The 19,193-nt window shown below is 44.4% G+C and overlaps 1 protein-coding gene across 1 annotated transcript in view; it reads right to left on the bottom strand.

Annotated features, from left to right (window-relative positions):
- Positions 1-18,874, bottom strand: part of SMIM13 (small integral membrane protein 13) — a 50,520-nt gene extending 31,646 nt beyond the window's left edge. The window contains exon 1 of the mRNA XM_029590661.1: positions 18,428-18,874. Coding sequence (XP_029446521.1) covers positions 18,428-18,503 — 76 coding nt within the window. The 5' untranslated portion in view covers positions 18,504-18,874. The remainder of the gene's footprint in view (positions 1-18,427) is intronic.
- Positions 18,875-19,193: the final 319 nt, after the last annotated feature.

Below are 19,193 nucleotides of genomic sequence, written 5' to 3'. Positions count from 1 at the left end.
AGTACTGCTTGGAGAAATTTTTAAAACTTAAAAGTATTGGAGAGAAGTAAACTATTGGGGTATATTATTTAGTGTCTTCATGTGTTTTTGTTTTAAATAGGTAGTCAGAAAGGCAGGCAACAAACAGAAGTCTGTGTGTTTGTATTTCCCAACCCTGCCACCCACACCTAGCTCATCCTTTAATTTATAGGCAGGTATCACTTTCACACTTAAAAAAAAAAAATCTGCCCTTTAACAAACTCACAAATTCCCAACACCTTATCAAGAGTTTGATCATTCCCTTGTAGGTCACTACCACATATGTAGTGACTACACTAATACATTTAAAGGACCCTAATTATACGCATTCCTGCTCCCACAGCAAACCTAAAGCTTAATTAGGAACTGAACATACTTAAGATGAAGGCAGCAGTCCAGCAGCAAGAGGGGGCTTCTCAGTCTTTTGCATCGAATGTCACATGTATGATTTTTTTACCCACCGATGAGAAATTGTACATGTGCATGCGATGCAAAGAGCTCCTGGCTCTCAGAGAACGAATCCGATCTCTGGAGGCTAGAGTGACAGACCTGGAGGAGCTAAGGCAGACAGAGAGATATATAGATGAGAACTTCAGGGACATAGTAGCCAAGTCACAACTCTAATCTGGCAGCCCTGGGACTGCCTTGGAGGAGGAAGGCATCATGATTGGAGAATATCAACCTGGTGCAACAGGAAATGATCCTCTAGCAAGGACCTTCTCTCCAGGTGGTGCACTGTCCTGTCGCACCAAGGATGTCTCCCCCAGGGTTACTGCTCAGGAGGGAAGGATTAGGTTGGCTGACATAGCTGGTGATTCGATTATTAGGAATGTAGACAGCTAGATGGCTGGTGGGCATGAGGATCGTCTGGTAACACCCCTACTTGGTGAGAACGTGGCGGACCTCACGCGTCACCTAGATAGGATTTTAGACAGAGCTGGGAAGGAGCCGGCTATTGTGGTATACGTGGGCACCGACATAGGAAAATGTGGGAGGGAGGGTCTGGAAACCAAATGTAGGCTCTTAGGTAGAAAGCTAAAATCCAGAACCTCCAGGGTAGCATTCTCTGAAATTCTCCCTGTTCCATGCGCAAGTCCCCAGAGACAGGCAATGTGTGGATGAGACGATGGTGCAAGGAAGAGTAATTCAGTTTTGTAGGGAACTGGGAAACCTTTTGGGGAAGGGGGATTCTTTTCCGAAAGGATGGGCTCCATCTTAATCAGGGTGTAACCAGGCTGTTGGTGCTAACTTTTAAAAAGGAGATAGAGAAGCTTTTAAACTAGAACAAAGGGGAAAGCCGACAGTTGGTCAGCAGAGCATGGTTCGGAGGAGGTATCTTCAAAGGATACTAATGAAGCTTTAGAGTTAGGGCATCCCAACAGAGTGATTCCGATAATAAGAATAGTCGACCAAGTGCCTATAATAAAAAAAAACTCACCTGAGCTAAAAGATTCCAATTTATCCCTGTCAATTGCAAAGCAGAATGTAAATACAAACAAAAAGAACACACTTTGAAATATTTGTATGCTAATGCCAGAAGTCTAAGAAGCAAGATGAGAGAATTAGAGTGTATAGCAGTGAATGAGGACATAGACTTAAAGTGGCATCTCAGAGACATGGTGGAAAGAGGATAACTAATGGGATATTGCTATACCGGGGTACAAATTATATCATAATGACAGAGAGGGGCATCTTGGTGACGGGGTGGTGCTTTATGTCCAGGATGGCATAGACTCCAAAAGGATAAAGATCTGCATGAGACTAAATGCACAATCAAATCTTTAGGGGTAAACCTCCTGTGTGTTGGAGAAGAGTATAGCGATAGGAGTATACTACCGTCCACCATGCCAAAAGGTGAAATGGACAGTGAAATGCTAAGAGAAATTAGGGAAGCTAACCAAACTGGTAGTGCAGTAATAATGGGAGATTTCAATTACCCAATATTGACTGGGTAAGTGAAACATCAGGGCATGCTAGAGAAAGAAAGATCCTGGGTGGAATAAATGACAGTTTTATGGAGCAACTGGTTCAGGAACCAACGAGAAATTTTACATCTAATTCTCAGTGATGCGCAGGATTTGGTGAGAGAGGTAACAGTAGTGGGACCGCTTGGCAATAGTGATCATAATATGATCAAATTTGAATTAATGACTGGAAGGGGTACAGTAAGTAAATCCATGGCCTAGTGCTAAAATTTTAAAAATGGAAATTTTGATAAAATGAGAAAAATAGAAAAAAACTGAAAGGTGCAGCTACAAAGGTTAAGAATGTGCAACAGGCGTGGACATTGTTAAAAAATACCATCCTAGAAGAACAGTCCAGATATACTCCACGCATTAAGAAAGGTGGAAGGAAGGCAAAACAAATTTCTGGTATGGTTAAAAGGTGATGTGAAAGAGGCTATTTTAGCCAAAAGATCTTAATTCAAAAATTGGAAGAAGGATCCATCTGAAGAAAATAGGATAAAGCATAAGCATTGGCAAGTTAAATGTAAGACATTGATAAGACAGGCTAAGAGAGATTTTAAAAAGAAGTTGGCCATAGAGACAAAAACTCACAAGAAACACTTTTTAAAATATATCCAAAGCAGAAAGCCTGCGAGGGAGTCGGTTGGACTGTTGGATGATCAAGGGGTTAAATGGGCACTTAGAGAAGATAAGGCCATCATGGAAATATTAAATGATTTCTTTACTTCAGTGTTTACTGAAGAGGATGTTGGAGAGAAACCCGTTCCGGAGAAGGTTTTCATGGGTGATGATTCAGATGAACTGAACCAAATCACGGTAAACCTGGAAGATGTGGTAGGCCTGACTGACAAACTGAAGGGTAGTAAATCACCTGGACCGGATGGTATACACCCCAGGGTTCTGAAAGAACTGAAAAATGAAATTTCAGACCTATTTCAATTAATTTGTAACCTATCATTAAAATCATCCGATGTACCTGAAGACTGGAAGATGGCGGATATAATCCAATATTTAAAAAGGGCTCCAGGGGTGAACCGGGAAACTACAGACCGGTCAGCCTGACTTCAGTGCCCGGAAAAATTGTGGAAACTGTTAAAGAATAAAATCATAAAACATTTAGACAGACATGGTTTGATGGGACACAGCCAACATGGATTTACCCAAGGGAAGGCTTGCCTCACAAATCTCCTACATTTGTTTTTGAAGGAGTGAATAAACATGTGGACAAAGGTGAACCGATAGATGTGGTGTATTTGGATTTTCAGAAGGCGTTCAATAATGTCCCGCATGAGAGGCTTCTAATAAAACTAAAACGTCATGGGATAGGAGATATGTCCTTTTGTGGATTGCAAGCTGGTTAAAAGACAGGAAACAGAGAGTAGGATTAAATAGCCAGTTTTCACAGTGGAAAAAGGTAAACAGTAGAGTGCCTCAGGGATCTATAATTGGACCGGTGCTTTTTAATATAGTTATGAATGATCTGGAAATGGGTACGATGAGTGAGGTGATCAAATTTGTGGAGGACACAAAATTATGTGGAGTAGTTAAATCTCAAGCAGATTGTGATAAATTGCAGGATGACCTTGCAAGACTGGAAGATTGGGCTTCCAAGTGGCAGATGAAATTTAACGTGGACAAGTATAAAATGATGCATATAGGGAAAAATAATCCTTGCTGTAGTTACACAATGTTAGGTTCTGTTTTAGGAGTTACCAACCAGCAAAGAGATCTGGGCATCATAAGAACATAAGAAATTGCCATGCTGGGTCAGACCAAGGGTCCATCAAGCCCAGCATCCTGTTTTCAACAGAGGCCAAACCAGGCCATAAGAACCTGGCAATTACCAAAACACTAAGAAGATCCCATGCTACTGATGCAATTAATTGCAGTGGCTATTCCCTAAGTAAACTTGATTAATAGCCATTAATGAACTTCTCCTCCAAGAACTTATCCAAACCTTTTTTGAACCCAGCTACACTAACTGCACTAACCACAACCTCTGGCAACAAATTCCAGAGCTTTATTGTGCGTTGAGTGAAAAACAGTGGATAATACATTGAAATTGTTGGCTCAGTGTGCTGTGGCAATCAAAAAAGCAAACAGAATGATAGGAATTATTAGGAAGGGAATGGCAAATAAAACGGAGGATGCCATAATACCTCTGTATCGCTCCATGGTGAGACCGCACCTTGAATACTATGTGCAATTTTGGTCACTGCATCTCAAAAAGGATATAGCTGTACTGGAGAAAGTGCAGAGAAGGGCGACCAAAATGAAAAGGGGCATGGAACAGCTGCCCTATAAGGAAAGGCTAAAGAAATTAGGACTGTTCAGTTTGGAGAAAAGATGACTGAGGGGGGGATATGATAGAAGTCTACAAAATCATGGAAGGACTTGAACAAGTTAATGTAAATCGGTTAGTAACTCTCTCAGATAATAGAAGAATCAAGGGACACATCATGAAGTTAGCAAGTAGCTCTTTTAAAACAAATCAAAGTAAATTCTTTTTCACTCAGTGCATAGTTAACCTCTGGAATTCATTGCCAGAGGATGTGATTACAGCAGTTAGTGTAACGGGGTTTAAAAAAAGGTTTGGATAAGTTCCTACAGGAGAAATCCATAAACTGCTATTACCGTAATTAAATAGCAATAGTAGCTTGTGATTTATCTAATAATTTGGGTACTTGCCAGGTACTTGTGACCTGGATTGGCCACTGTTGGAATCAGGATACTGGGCTTGATGAACCCTTGGTCTGACTCAGTATGGCATATCTTATGTTCTTAAGATGCCTTCTCTGCTGAGCTAGCCTATACAGGATGGAACCTCAGGGAAGAGATCTGGAACTCTGCCTGCATCTACTGGTAGAGGGAAGAAACCCACTGTGAAGACTGGTCTGGCAGGCGAAGAGGAAGAAATTATTGCCCCAGTAGTCTACTCCTTTCACCTTACTGCTTTACCAGCTTCTTCTACCATCTATTGGAGGCAGAAAACTACTGATGCCTTACCTGCTGCACTAGAGTAATAGGGAGGGATGCCTTCAGCTGCTGGTAGGGGTCACAAACCCCACTTGTCTGGACTTGTCTGGCAGGACGATGAGGAAGTGCAGCATTATTTATTTATTTAAATTCTTTTCTATACTGTTTAGTAATGCACCATCACAATGGTTTACATAGAGGCACATATATTTAGTTTGGTTACAAAAAGTATCTATGAAAGTGCCATTACAGTGTCGGTACATGTTTATATAATATAAGGTATAAGATAGGTGACATGGATCTAGTCCGTTTATACGATTAATAGGGTAATCATGTTTATATAATATAAGATATGTGACATGGATATGGTCCATTTATATGATTAATAGGGTAATCATACAAGAGTTGTGCTTAAACCAGAGTTCTCTAACATTATCTTTTGAGTATAAAAATAAAAGAAGTGAGACCATGCATCTAGGTAACCTTATTCTGTGTTTCTTATTCTCCGTTCTCATTGTAAAATGTTTTCCTAAATAGCCATGTTTTTAAACTTTTTTTGAAGAGTTTTGGATCACTCTGTAATCTTGTCTCTAGTGGCAGTGTGTTCCATAATGTTGGACCAGCCAAGGATACTGCTCTCTCTCTAACTTGTGTTAGCTTCGCTGTCTTTACCGAGGGGATGGTTAGTAGAGCTTTATTGGCTGATCTCAGATTTCTCTGGGGTACGTGTAAGCGTAGCACTGTGTTTAACCATTCAGCTTTTTCTTCATTGATTAGTTTGTGATTTATGCATAGTGTTTTATATTGCACTCTCTGCTCTATTGGTAACCAGTGTAGTTCAGCCAGTGTTTGAGTGATGTGGTCTCTTTTGCTCTTGCCATTAGTCACTGCAGGTACAGAAGCAGAAGTTGCATTGCTGCAGATTCTTGCCTGCAGGGAGCCCGTAACATCTCTGCATTAGTTCACATGCACTGAGGTCTTCTACACATTTTTAGGAGCTGAAAGTGGAAAGCACGCAAGAAAGGAGGGAGTCGATGCTTATTATCAGCAGCAGCAGTATGCTGAGAAAACCGCCTACTCGGCAATATTGAATTATCATCTCCAGGTGGCTGTCGACCAACTGGGGGGGCCACAGTAGGTGCCCACAGGAGCCACACCTTGAAGAACTTGTGTTAATTCAACCCCTCTGTTTCATTTTTAAAGCATTAAACAGCTTAAATGTTCATAACTTCTTTAAACTCAGCACCAATAAAATTTGTTTTTTTTATTTGAATTGTGCGTTGAAAGAAAACAACGACAGACATCAAATAACTCGCACAAAGGGACTCTGAAAATTGTCCACCCTATGTTTGGGTAGGAGTAGTGGAACTACACATGTAACTTTTACCCATATTTAGCTGAGTTGTTCCTGGGGTGGAAATGGGGCAGGGAATGCAAGTACCACGTATAGTTTTGCATTTTCAAAAAATGAAATGCAATGTTTTGCCTAGATAATGCAGGTGCCAACCTCTGTGATTACTTTTTCCTGCAGCCGGAATCAAATGCTCCTTTCCTAGCTGATGTCAATTTCCTTCCTTTATCGAAGGAATAACTAAACAAGCATCAAATGCAGACCTGTGGGGCAAGTGGAAATGTGTCTAATAAGACCAACCGTAAATAACCTGTCCCCAACCCCAGAGCGCATTGAAAGCTAGCCGCAAACATTTCAACATCACCTTGCAACAAACTGGTGACCAGAACAGCTGTTTCAGCACAGGAGAAATATGGTCTTGATATTTGTATGGGACCAACAACCACACTGCGGTATTTTGAGAGTTGTTGTTTATAGATGGGTTTCTTTGGAAGTCCCAGATAAAGACTATTACAATAGTCTAATCTGGAAACAAATACACCCTTATCTTCCTGTCAGACCAATCTACATGAATGAGTTATATTCCTCTGGCCAGCAGATGGAGGCAGAGATCTGGTGCCGCCTTAGCTCCTCAGTATTTTTCTCTGCCAGGTGTTGCAGCTACACAGAGCAAACATGGAAAAGTGGCTTCAGGGCGACGGTCTTCCTAAGGTCGCTTTCCCTAGAATAGCCAGGGCCGGAAGGGTCCCCACCTGGGACAACAGTCCTCATAGAGCTGATTTTCCCTTCCCCAGAGCAACCAGGAGGGGACTCGTGGAGTTTATTCACTGAAAAAGTAGGGCAGCACTGATGGCTGCTTCTCCTTCCCCTCCCCCCATGGAACCTACTCTGTGGAGTTTGAGTTCCAGTTCCCAGGAGCAAGCACGGGAGGGGAGTTCCCAGTGGCAGGAGCGGATGATGTTCCCAGGGTGATAGGCCTCACATGGCTCTGTTTTCCCTGCTGGAGTGGAGGACAGGGTCAGTTATGGCACTGTTTCCCTGATAAGGCAGGAGCCGAAGAGGGATAAAGAAAACACTGCAGGTTAAGTCTACACAAATCCTGTTGCTGCTCCTGTGACCGGGTGTAAGGCACTTCACCTTCTATTAGCATGATGAATGCACTGTACTATAAGCAAGGATGGGTGAGCTTCCCAGATCATGCTTCCTGGGTTCAGATCCCAGTAGCGTCTATCTTCTCACCTCATAACAAAGACTCACATATTTTGTGTAAAAAAAAAAACCTGGAAAAAAAAAAGTGGCTCATTGCAGGGTCTGAAGCCACTGATTAGCAAAGCTGTGAGAAGCTCCTTGAAGAGTGCATCACGGCAACAGCAGCCAAGTCCAATTAGGGGTGGAGCAGGTGAATAGCAATCCTAATTATTGGGTTGTGCAGCAGGGGCAGGGGTTACTACCTGCCTTGCACTCCTGAACAGGTAACTGGTAGCCTTGGCTACAATTGATTTTTGGGAACCTGGCTTGCCTTCAAGTCCAGTGCCAGCCCCCTCGAAAGGGTCCCGCTGGGTAGGGAGACATCTGAGATTCAACAGAAAGAGCTAATCTCCAAATCCCTGGAAGGTCCAAATACCTGGTTTGACCAGGCTTAACAGTTTCATTGATGCTAACAGTAAATATGTGGAGATATGTATATAATCTGCAAAGGCTGTAAGTATGTATTTTCAGGCAATCATTAAACATTCTGCATCTCCCTATTCCCTCCCACACTCTGTTGGAGAAGTGCCATTGGGAGGGCGACAGGCCCTACAGCTTGGAGCTGGCGGATATCAGGAACAAGGGAGCACGGAAGGAGGCAATTGAGGGAGCTGCTGGTGGAAATTAGCAGTTTATCCCCCTTTCTGATGGGAGACTTCCTAAAAGGGCTGGTAAGATCATTATTTCAAGCAGAGCCGTAGCCAGGCAATGTGGCACCTATGGCCAAGTGAAAAACTGTTCCCTCACCCATTACGCAACACATGACACCATGAGTTGGGAGACTCTGTTAAATGTTTGTACAGCAAAGCCCACGGCCAGTGCAAGGGTATTAGGTGCCCTCCACCCCATCACACACAATCAAAATGTATGCATTTATTATAACATTTTACATGAAAAAGGACGTTCAAGGCACAGTCTTCTGAGGTAAAAATATCACAATATTTATGTGGTGCCAACCAGAAAACCCTGCAAAAAAGCAAGAGGCACTTGGAACGCATATGGTATTAGGCTCTACTAATATGTGTCTTGGGCATGGGCCTGACCCTCAGAGAACCACGAGAAAACAGAATTACAGTGCAATAAACTTTCTATATCAACACAATACTAACTACCAGCAACAGCAATAACTCTGCTTATGAAAGTTAACACTGCCTAACACCAGGCCTAAAACACCAATACACCCCCTATTAGGAAAACAGAACCAGCCAAGCTGCTATAGATCCCTACATACAAACTACACACTATTGGAATACCTCACTTCAGTCACACATGCAAAGCACAGACAGATCCTCAAATACAGAATAAAGAGACCATAAAATAGAAATAGAAATGTACAGACAAAAACTGAACAGGAAACCACAACAAGCCAAAGTCTATATGAACTGCAACAATGGAAAAACAGAAGCATTACCACCCCTCATAAAACAATGAAATTAGTAAAACCATACCAATAAAAAGAATAATTTGAAACTAATGAATAGAATAGCATTCAAATTAAAAACTCACATTCAAATTTTCCAAACATCAATAAAATATTTCAAATAACCCATCAAATAACACCCATTACAACTAATAAGGATTTTAAAAAAGTCCCTGTTAGCCATATCTAGAACTTTTGATTTCTAGAAGCCCTAAAATTGTCATGGATTAGCAGGCAGAGAGGAAGCGAGGTCAGTCTCCCACACACATACTTTCTCTGTCTCCCTCACACACACATACACTCATGCATGCTCTCTAACTCTCATACACAAACATTCACTCTCTCCCACACAGTCTTGCTCTCCTTCCGCCCACTCCCTAGCGCTCTTGGTCCCAATCCCCTCTCCCCCAACGCCCCAGCAGTTGTGATCCCCTCTCCTCTCTCAGACACCCCACTTCCCAGCAGTCTTGTTCCCCAGCCTCCCTACTAGTCTTGTTACCCTCCCACACCTTCTCACCCAAAATCCCCTCACTCACCGCAGGTGGCCAGTGCATGATTTCCTTAACTCTGCTCACCCCCACAGTGATACCGCAATCCCATCACCCACCCTCCCTGCTCCTGAAGAATGGAAGGATCGGGCCTTACAGCACAGGCTGCTTCCTGCTTCCCAGATGCCAGTGCCTGAATGACATCATCAGGTACCGACAGCCGAAGAGGAAGAAGCAGCCTGCACTGCAAGGCCCGATCCTTCTATTCTTCAGGAGCAGGGAGGGTGAGTGTGGGGATTGTGGTAGCGTTTATGAAATCATGCGCCGTCCCACTGCCAACAATGAGGCTTCTCCTGTTGTTGGCGGCCTCCCATTCTGATGCCTATGAATGGAAAAGCAGCACAGCTCCACCTGAATCATCAACGTACCCGGCGGGCCGCGCTGCTTTTCCACTTACTGAAGCCCCCACATGACAGCGGCACTATAGCGCCTTTTGGTAGCGGCACCTATGACCATGGCCATATTGGCCATAGGCACGCTACGGCTCTAATTTCAAGAGCTGTAAAATTAATGTTGGCTATGAAATATGGCAATCCACTTTGAGTGTAGGTTGGTAATTGTGTAAAAAAAAGTGTGCACAAATTATGAGGAACCTTGCTTCAGCAAGGTGATTGTGGGTTTTTTTTTTCCTGACTTTACTTGTCTCTGTCTAACCAGCTACTAATCTTGTTCCCACAGGGAGAAAGTTCCCCAGGTTGAGAAACTGGAGTCAATAAACGAGTGTTGCCTTCAGCTAAGAAGACCATGGCTGGCAGAGAAGGGTGGAATATTCATGAATGCCCAGGCCAGATAGGAGACTCCCTTAACCTGTCTTTCCCCTCTTATTCTCTCCCCAGGCAACTATGGCAGAGGATCTTGTGTCTCAAACCTCCTGTGTTGGGTCCAACATCCCTCAAGGAAGGCGAGAGTGAACTTTCCCCCACGGGTGTTGCTCAATAGAGAGGGGGAGGTTTGGAACCTCCTTACACAAGGATCCGGATGGCGAGTCTGACAAAGAAGAGGTAAATGGGGGGCATTCCCCGTATCAGGGGCTCCCATCTATCCCAGTTAGTGGGGACCTCCCTCACTGGGAGACCATTGCTGGAACAGGGTTTTCCATGGTAAAGAACATCCTAGGGATTGATCCTAAGTAGATGGGCCCTTATCGGGTGCTCCCTCTGCTCCCCCCCACCAACCAAATCCTAGGTAGGGAGAAGAGGGCTGGTCCGGAAGTATGGTTTTTTCTCTCTCTCTCGCTCTCTTTCTCAGAAAGTAGGACATGACATGAGATGGGGCGGGCATTCGTCGCCCTTAGCTAGTAAGGACTCTCAGGCTCCAGTATCTTCAATCACAGAAGCTCAGGGAGCCTCCCCTCTGGGTGAGGAGGAATTCCAGTACCAGGGGAGCCCTATGGCCAAATGTGGTTCAGATGCCCACTCCTGGAGCTCTCAAGGCAGCTGGGACTCCCGATACCTGAGGGACAAGCAGAGAAGCCTTCCAATACCTGGAGGAAAAATAGTTCCTCCTTTAAGAGCCTTAGACTATTTATTTAAAAGCACTTATATATATATTACTTACCTGCAAAATTCAATGCTGAGCAGTGTACAAAGCAGGGCTCCGTTACAAGCAGGGATAAGTGAAGCCCTAAGCTTTCAGGTGAGGATCTCAAGAGTAACGAGTCCTTCCCAAGTGCTGGTTATAGAAGTCCACACTATTACATCTAGGAGACAGTGGACAGAAACTCCCCTTCAGAGTGTTTGTGAAACCGCAGGTATGAATAGGACTAACCTGGCAGAAGCAGGAATAGCAACACTAGGGGAGAACTAAGGTGGTCGAGTCCAAGCAAACGACAACCGTGAGCCATCCAGAGTTTCCCTGATGGACGTAAAAGCCCAAAAAATATTGTCGGCTAGCTCAAAACGAGCAGCCTAGGAAGTAAGAGCTAAGATACCAGCTTAATAGCTAGGAGCAAACCAAGATAACAGGAAGCTCTCACATACCCTGGTAAGTCGGTCAGATTGTGTCCATGAGGATGTTTCCCCTATAAGGCTGAGCAACCACTTACATGATAAACAAGATCATCATACATAAGAAGTCAAGAACTGACAGACTGGAGTCCTGGAAGGGTAAGATGGGGCCTTTTGCCCTACTAAGGGTCAAGTAAGGGGCTTCTAGAAGTGTTCCTCTTGGTTTGACTCCAATAAGCTCATAGATGAATAAATCACCAGGCTTAGAAGGAAAAGCAGAAATTAGGGGGTTCAAATAGCCTGGGCGGTTCATAGCTGACTTCCAGTTTTTGAAGGATGGATCAGTCAGAAGCCCACACATTCCCTGGGTTAGGCCAGAAGGTGCAAACATGGGTGTCTTTTTTTTTCACCTTAGGAAAATAAGTCTTTCCTACAAGAGCCATGTCTGTTCTTTCATGGCCGAGGCTGTGAAGAGCAGCAGCTACACAAGGTGGTTAATTAACACCAGGCATTATGGACACTTTTGCAAATGTAGCAAGCCTAAGGGCTCTGGAGCTTTTGCAAGATCGCCCTTATTTATTTTTTATTTTATTTATTTGCTTTTATATACCGACATTCGTTGGGGTACATCACATCGGTTCACATTGTAACAGGATAATAGCATGACGGAAGTCATACCATTTTTACACTGTAACATTAAAACATGCGTAGGAACAGTTTAACAATGAAACCTTATGAGAAGGAAGGTTCATAAAGGTGCAGAGGGGTAGCCTAGTAGCTAGTGCAGCAGGCTACAGATCATGGTCCAGATCACGGCCACTCCCTATGACCTTGAACAAGTCATTTTTTCATTCTCTTTTTTCTTCCCCCGGTGTGGAAGTCCCCTCCGTGGCCTCAGGTACAAACTTGAATTATGGGTCCTCCAGAGATAGGGAGGTGCCTACAGTACCTGGAGGTAGGCCACTTGAAGTGCGGAAAAGCAGAAGAAAAAAATAGGACAGTGTCAGGCTCTGCTTGTCCACAAGGGACTTAGGAACGACGGCTACCTCAGCTTAAGTTCTTCTGAGAAGTCAGTATCACAGATTCCCTCAACTTGAAAAGAAAACTCAACACGTAGGGAGGGATCAGCCATCTCCTCCCTTTTTTCTCAGTCATAATAGGATAGCAGCTTAGAGACTGGTCAGAGAATCCATCTCCACGGGGGCCTTAGGTAGTACTAAAGGAATGCTCTCCTGCTCTCGGGAAATCAAGAAATTTCATTACTAGACATTATGAAAATTGAAATTCAAGATCAGACGTGAGGGCTTTGATCACTAGATGGACATGGTAATTTAAGGTGACATTAGCAAGTCACAGATGAATTTGAGAGGGCAGCCAGACTTTGGGTCAGCCACAGGGACCCAGAGAGTGGCCTCTAAGTCAGCGATTGCACAGTGCTTTATGTAAGCAATCACGGCAGCATACATATTGAAAGCAATGCCTCTAGGGCCCAAGGTGCACTTAGCGAAGGCCCAGGCATCATCAGGGGCAGTGTATACATGAGTGGGCCAGTGGAAACCTGCAGACGGCTGCAAAGGCAGCTCTGCATACATTTACAGACAGTTGAGGCTAAACCTTCACAGGAAGACACGGCATTTACCATAAGAGTCCTGGATGCAGGTTTAAGTTGTTCCCACCCTGGCATGGATATGCTTAGGTACATACCATTCATGAAGACTGGTCTGGCAGGACAATAAGGAAGGTTCAATTAGATCTTGCCTGCTAATTGGCTTTCCTTTAGTTCTGACAGAGAAGTCTACAGCCCCACCCCAGGAAGAGAACGGTAGTTCAAAAAAAAAAAAAAAAAAAGTATAGATACCTGTGAGTGTATATATATGTATATGTGTACTTACATGAATAGACAAATATATGGAAACAGATATAGAGATTAGCAAAAATGGGCTTTGGTTTTTTTTTGTTCTCGATTATCTTTCTTTGAGTTCCAGAGGCTTCTTATCCTCAAGGGAAAAAAGTCCCAAATATTTGCCTGTCCACACAGAAAGCAGCAATCCTAATTGTGAACGTGGAGTAGGAATTCTTCCTCCCGGGCTAATGACTTGGGGGTCGAACGATGGTGATGGTATCAAGTTTTGGTTTACAATTATGATGTGGGAAACCAAAACTAAGAGTTGCCTTTGGGTGTTTTTAGCTAAGGCAGCACCAGACCCTTATATGGGGAGTGACATCAGCGTTGAGCTTTTGATGTCTGCCTCCATCTGCTGGCCAGAGGACATGACCCATTTGTGCAGACTGATCTGTCAGGACTAAAGGTAAGCCAATTAGCGGGTAAGATCTAATTGAACCTTGAATCACAATTGCCAGATTATTCTTAAGGACCAGAGTTGCTCAGGTTAATGAAAAAAAAAAAATATCAGTTGCCCTGATGTTTATAAGACTATTGGATGTATATAGTGCTAAATAATGGTGCTAAATATTTAGAAATAAGCCTCTACCCCAAAGTGTTGCAGCAATGAGAGAAAGTAACTTGCCCAAAGTCACAAGGAGTGCCAGCAGGAGGAAGTAAGATTTGAACCCTCCTTTGCAGCCCATTACTCTAGCCATCAGTCAACTCCTCCTCCTCCAGGGAAAGTGCAGGTAGAACCAAGGCCCAAAGTCTAAGGCTTCCTTACATAATGACAAAAATTGCCTGTGTGTGGACTGAGTAACTGGCAAAGGCGAAGATATATTTAAGGTCAAGTCCCAATCCAGCTGTAATACAAAGGATACAATCCAAATCACCTTGGTAACCTCTTCTGAAGGAGCCTCCTGAAGCTGACTCTATGGAGACTCTTCTTACATCCTCCAACATTTACCAAATGGTATATAACCACAGCCCCCAGTTTCTTGTAGCACATGTTCTGATATTCTGTGGCATATTTGCATTGGAAGCCGTTTGCATATTTAATGACTTTGCGTAATAAAAATTAAGCAGTTTTCCAGCATGCTTTGTACAATTTGTTTTGGGAAATTTATGAGCGAGAGATCTCAGGTTTAATGTGGGGGAGGAGAGGAAGAGATTTCTGGGTGGGAGAGAAGAGAGGAAGGGAGGACAGGGGGTTGAAAAGAAGCGAGGGAGGGAGATAAGCAGATGAAAGGACAGATGCATAAGGAATAGGGAACTGGAAATGAGGAGAGAAGAGAAAAGAAAAGGAAGGGAGGAGAGAAGGCAGGAAGATCAGGCATGGGGAAGAGGAGGCGCAGGATATCCTGGGAATTTAAGGGATCTGAAGAAGGGAGCGATAGGTGTCCCTCCCCTGGCTCTGGCCCTGCTCCATCTCACATCCTTACCCAGTTTCTCCCCATCCCCATTTTCCTCTCTTATCCCCCCCCCCCCCAAGTGCTAATATTCACAAACATACCCTCCCTTCAACTTGTTCCACACTCAGGCTCCCTCCCTCTTCCAAACTCCCCCACAAGCCCTCTTTAGTCTACCCATTCACACTCCCCCTCCTACACTGAACAGGCCAAGTCTTCCTCCTCTGCCCCCAGCAACCCAACTAGCTCTTTGAGCCATGCAGGATATTTGCAATGCCAAATGGTTCAGAATGGCTGCTGGGCTCCAGGTGCAAGAGGAGGAGGAGGAGGAGAAGAAGGATGCAGCCACAGCTATTGCTACTCACTTCCTCCTGCTACCTGATCAGCACAGGGAGAGGCAGAATTGGCTGGTGAGGGGCAAGGGAGATGTGAACACATGCACTGGCCAGTCGCCACTTTCCTGCCACAATTCCGTGGCCTTTCCCACAGCAGTGTGGGAGGCCAGGAGTCCTGAAGCTTCTTTAGGGGGTTTCACGTTATCTTGGGAGGTGCTTTTTAAAACATACCCAGGAGAAAACACTGTTCACGATTTTGCAAAAAGTCAAGAATCTTAAAATGTTATTGTCTGTTAAGGGTTGTCTAGACTTTACACCTGACAATGTAGGGGCACATTCATCTTTAATTATGGAAGCATTTACTCCCTGCATGATAGAAATGTTTTCCTTAAATTCACCAATTTTTTTTTTTAAGAGTGACAGGAAAGTAATAAACCACGAGCGTGCAATTTTGATCTATGATCTTCACTGGGCACAAAAAAAAGCGCATCTGTATGTCCGGGAGCGGTGGAGATCCAGGTCGCCACTTTCGCCTCCAGGGTGCTTCTCCTGGAGGCGAAATACTCTGGAGGCCGCATACTCTGAGAAGCCCCTCAAGAAGCGATCGCACTGAGAACAGGTCCAGAACTGGATGCGCATATGGGGGACATCCCCGAACCTCAAGGTAAGACCAAGTCATCTCAGTACTCACTGTGGTAGATGCCACCTCTGGGGTTCCATCGTGCTGTAACCCCCCTCCCCCTCCTCATGCAACATCCTCTCTGGGCTTCTCCATTCTGCCAATGCCGTTTCCTCCTCTTCAACCAGGCCAACCCGGGACATTCCTTTACAGGCTTACACAGAAGCAGCACTGGCAGCCTCCACGCAAACAGGAGCAGGGGGGAGGGCAGTTACAAGTTAGGGCCCGGGTTGAGTGGAAACATTAGGATCCAGCAGAGAAGAACAAACTTCTGCCAAAAATTCCACCAGGGAAGAGGCGGCTTGAACCAGGAAGCACAAGGTACACAACGGGAAAATCAACCTCAGGCCTGAATGTGTCTGAGCATTCACATGCTGGAGTTCGGCAGGCTAAACCCGAGGTCTTCCCTTACTGTCATCATTTTTGTAAAGTATAAGAGGAATATAAATTCTTCTGGCAATAGAGGTCAAAGTTGCAGGTGTGCCGCAGCCGATGCCATCTTGGCCATTCCCCTCACCTTTAACCAATTTTAACATTCGTGCTGAAGAAAATGCTTGGCTGCGATTTAACATCATCAAGCATTCATTTTCACAAGCAGCGTCAGACTGGGATTCACGCAACTCATCTCAGTGCAAATAAGAGAAAAATTCTAGAAACCACTCCTGGCCAGCCACTTATTATAAAAAAATACAATGACATTTTGTAAACATACAGTTCATATGCAAATATATAGCTTTATACCCTTTACTCTTTCAGACTAGTAGTTCTTCCTGGAAACAACAATCCCACTAATGCACCGAATAGGATTCCATGCAAATATAATTACAGGGTTCAGCAGTTGTTTTTAAGAATGGTCAACAGCAATGCCTGCCCTACAAAGGTTCACAGATTCTGCATTGACAGCTCAGACACATTCAGGCGTCTTTCTATTTGGTTTCCCCATCCTGTTCATTTGCACATTCACGGCTCTTTTTTGTGGGAATCAAAACCTCTGATATTCTGCATATACTAGCATCTGTACCTATGTACTTTGCAGAGGAAAGCAAAAGTTAGTTGCATAAAAATGAGGTAATACATATTTGAAAATATATCTCTAAAAATATCATAATTTACCTTTTATAATTTGATTTCAAGCCCTAAACTAGATTATGACTTATGAGGAGAGGATGAAGGACCTGAATACGTATACCCTGGAGGAGAGGACGTGCAGGGGAGATAAGATACAGACCTTCAGATACCTTAGAGGTTTAATGATGCAGAATAGACAAACCTTCTCCATTGGAAAGAAATCAGTAGAACTAAGGGTCACAACTGAAACTCCAGGGAGGACGATTCAGAACCACCGTCAGGAATTATTTCTTCCCGGAGAGGGTGGTGGATGCCTGGAATGCCCTTCCGGAGGAGATGGTGAAGACAAAAACGGTGAAGGATTTCAAAGGGGTATGCGCTAAACACTGTGGATCCCTAAAGGCTAGAGTATGGAAATGAGTAAAAGAGTGCATGGGAGTAACTTGCTGGTGTGGCAGTTACTACCCTTAACCAAGAAGTCTTCAGACTGTTGATGCAACTCATTATTGCTCTCTGCTTCAACAGCAAGGGGAAAGGGGGAATTAGTTTCAGGCAACAACCAATAAGGACATGAATTTTACGGTCTGGGAAAATAAATAAGCATGGGGGTAACTTGCTGATGCAGCTGTTACTAGCCTTAACCAATAAGCCTGATACTTGTGATGTAACTCCAACATTGCTCTCTGCTTCCAACGGCAAGAGATAACAAGGAATTGAACTCGGACAGCAACCAAAGGCCCTTACTTTAACAGTTTGGGAAACTGAGTATGAGGGTAACTTTTAAGACACAGCAGTTGCCATCCCCTGATGATACCTTTATTGAGGAGACCTGTATGGTGCAGCTGATGCTACCATATGCTTGCTGGGCAGACTAGATGGACCATTTGGTCCTTTCCTGCTATCATTTCTATGTTTCTATTTTAAAGTTACCTCCTTCCTAATTCTGATTTTAGACCCTGCCTTTTGCAGAGATGAAGCATCTCAAAGGACTTATATACTATGGGACATATGTTGAGTACATCTGGCCCTAATTTGTAATTTCTTTTAACTGATGTTAGTGCAGTGATTGCAGTAAAATCCTCTAAGCCTGGTCCCCCGAGAGTATCTGGAAACATGGGATTGCTATCAATAACACTTCTCCAGGGAGGAAATCTAAGCTCCCTGCTTCCCTTCCTATCTCTCTCACCAGCAGAAGTAAATGAGGAGGAAATAACAGCACAGTGAAAGAAGTAAAACGCAGTCTTGCTGTAAAAATACCTTAGCTAATCCCTCTGATAAACCTTCCCCAGAAAATATCACAATTGCAGAGGCTGGGGTAGCCATACGGCTCCATTCTGGCAGCGCAGGATGATCCAGTCCCAGTTTTGTTTTGATTTTTCACTCCTCTGCACGCACGGACTAGCAGTCCTGCCTTTATTAGGAAAATTAGAATTACAGGTCCGGCAGCGAGTGGATAAAAATCCAAGCTTGAGGACAGCTGCCCCTGCCAGAACGAAGCGAACTGGTCATTTAGAGATGTAAAAACAAAAAAATACTTAAGACATAAAAGGAAGTCGGTTGTTAGGCGCAACACTCACCGCACAGCATGAAAAGCAGGACGCAGAGCAGCGTGGCCACGATCACCAGCAGCGTGAGCCCCAGACTCTGCCACATCCTGACCCGATTCAGCGCCCGCACATCCCCGGCGGCAGGGAATACTCTCTCTCTCTCACCCGATCCCTCCTCCAAGTAAAAACGGAATCAATAATAATACAAAAATTGCAGACGGTGGAAAAAAGCAGTGCAGTGCAGAGAAAGGACGACAGCAGCAGCACTAGTTAAGCCAGTCCCCTTGCCCAGGTGACGGCAGCAGCTCCCTCTCAGCTATCTCCCGGCACCGGCGAGCAGCAGCGCACATGCGCAGAGCACCGGCACCGCCTGCGCAGCAGTGACAGCAGCAGCAGCAGCGCCTGCCCCGAGAAGGGCAGAGGCAGCCGCGAGCCGGCGCCACAAAGTGCGCATGAGCGGGAGCACGCCAGGCGGGATTCTGGGAGTTCGTGGCTCTTCCTGGTCCAGGCAGCTGCCCTGCTGGGTGGGAGGAAATGTTTTTTTCAGAAGGTCTAAGGCGAGGGGGTTAGGCAGAGTGGTGCCGAAGTCTAAATCTGTTTTATCGGAGTGTTGTGCAGGTGCCAAATAAATTGAATTGGTACGAGTTTAAAATTCGAAAATGTATTAGCTGTGCATTTGGTAGACTGCTGATAGTCTTTAGGGACCAGAGCTGTAAAATATTTTAGTTGCTCGCGTATCTATGAGCCCTCGCCCCCCTCTCCCAAAGAAGGGAGGGATAAAGTGAACTACAGCAGA

This window comes from Rhinatrema bivittatum, chromosome 2 (genome assembly GCF_901001135.1).
Source record: "Rhinatrema bivittatum chromosome 2, aRhiBiv1.1, whole genome shotgun sequence".
Classification (NCBI taxonomy): domain Eukaryota; kingdom Metazoa; phylum Chordata; class Amphibia; order Gymnophiona; family Rhinatrematidae; genus Rhinatrema; species Rhinatrema bivittatum.
The sequence above is the reverse complement of the archived record's forward strand: the minus strand, read 5'-3'. Positions and strand labels throughout refer to the sequence as shown.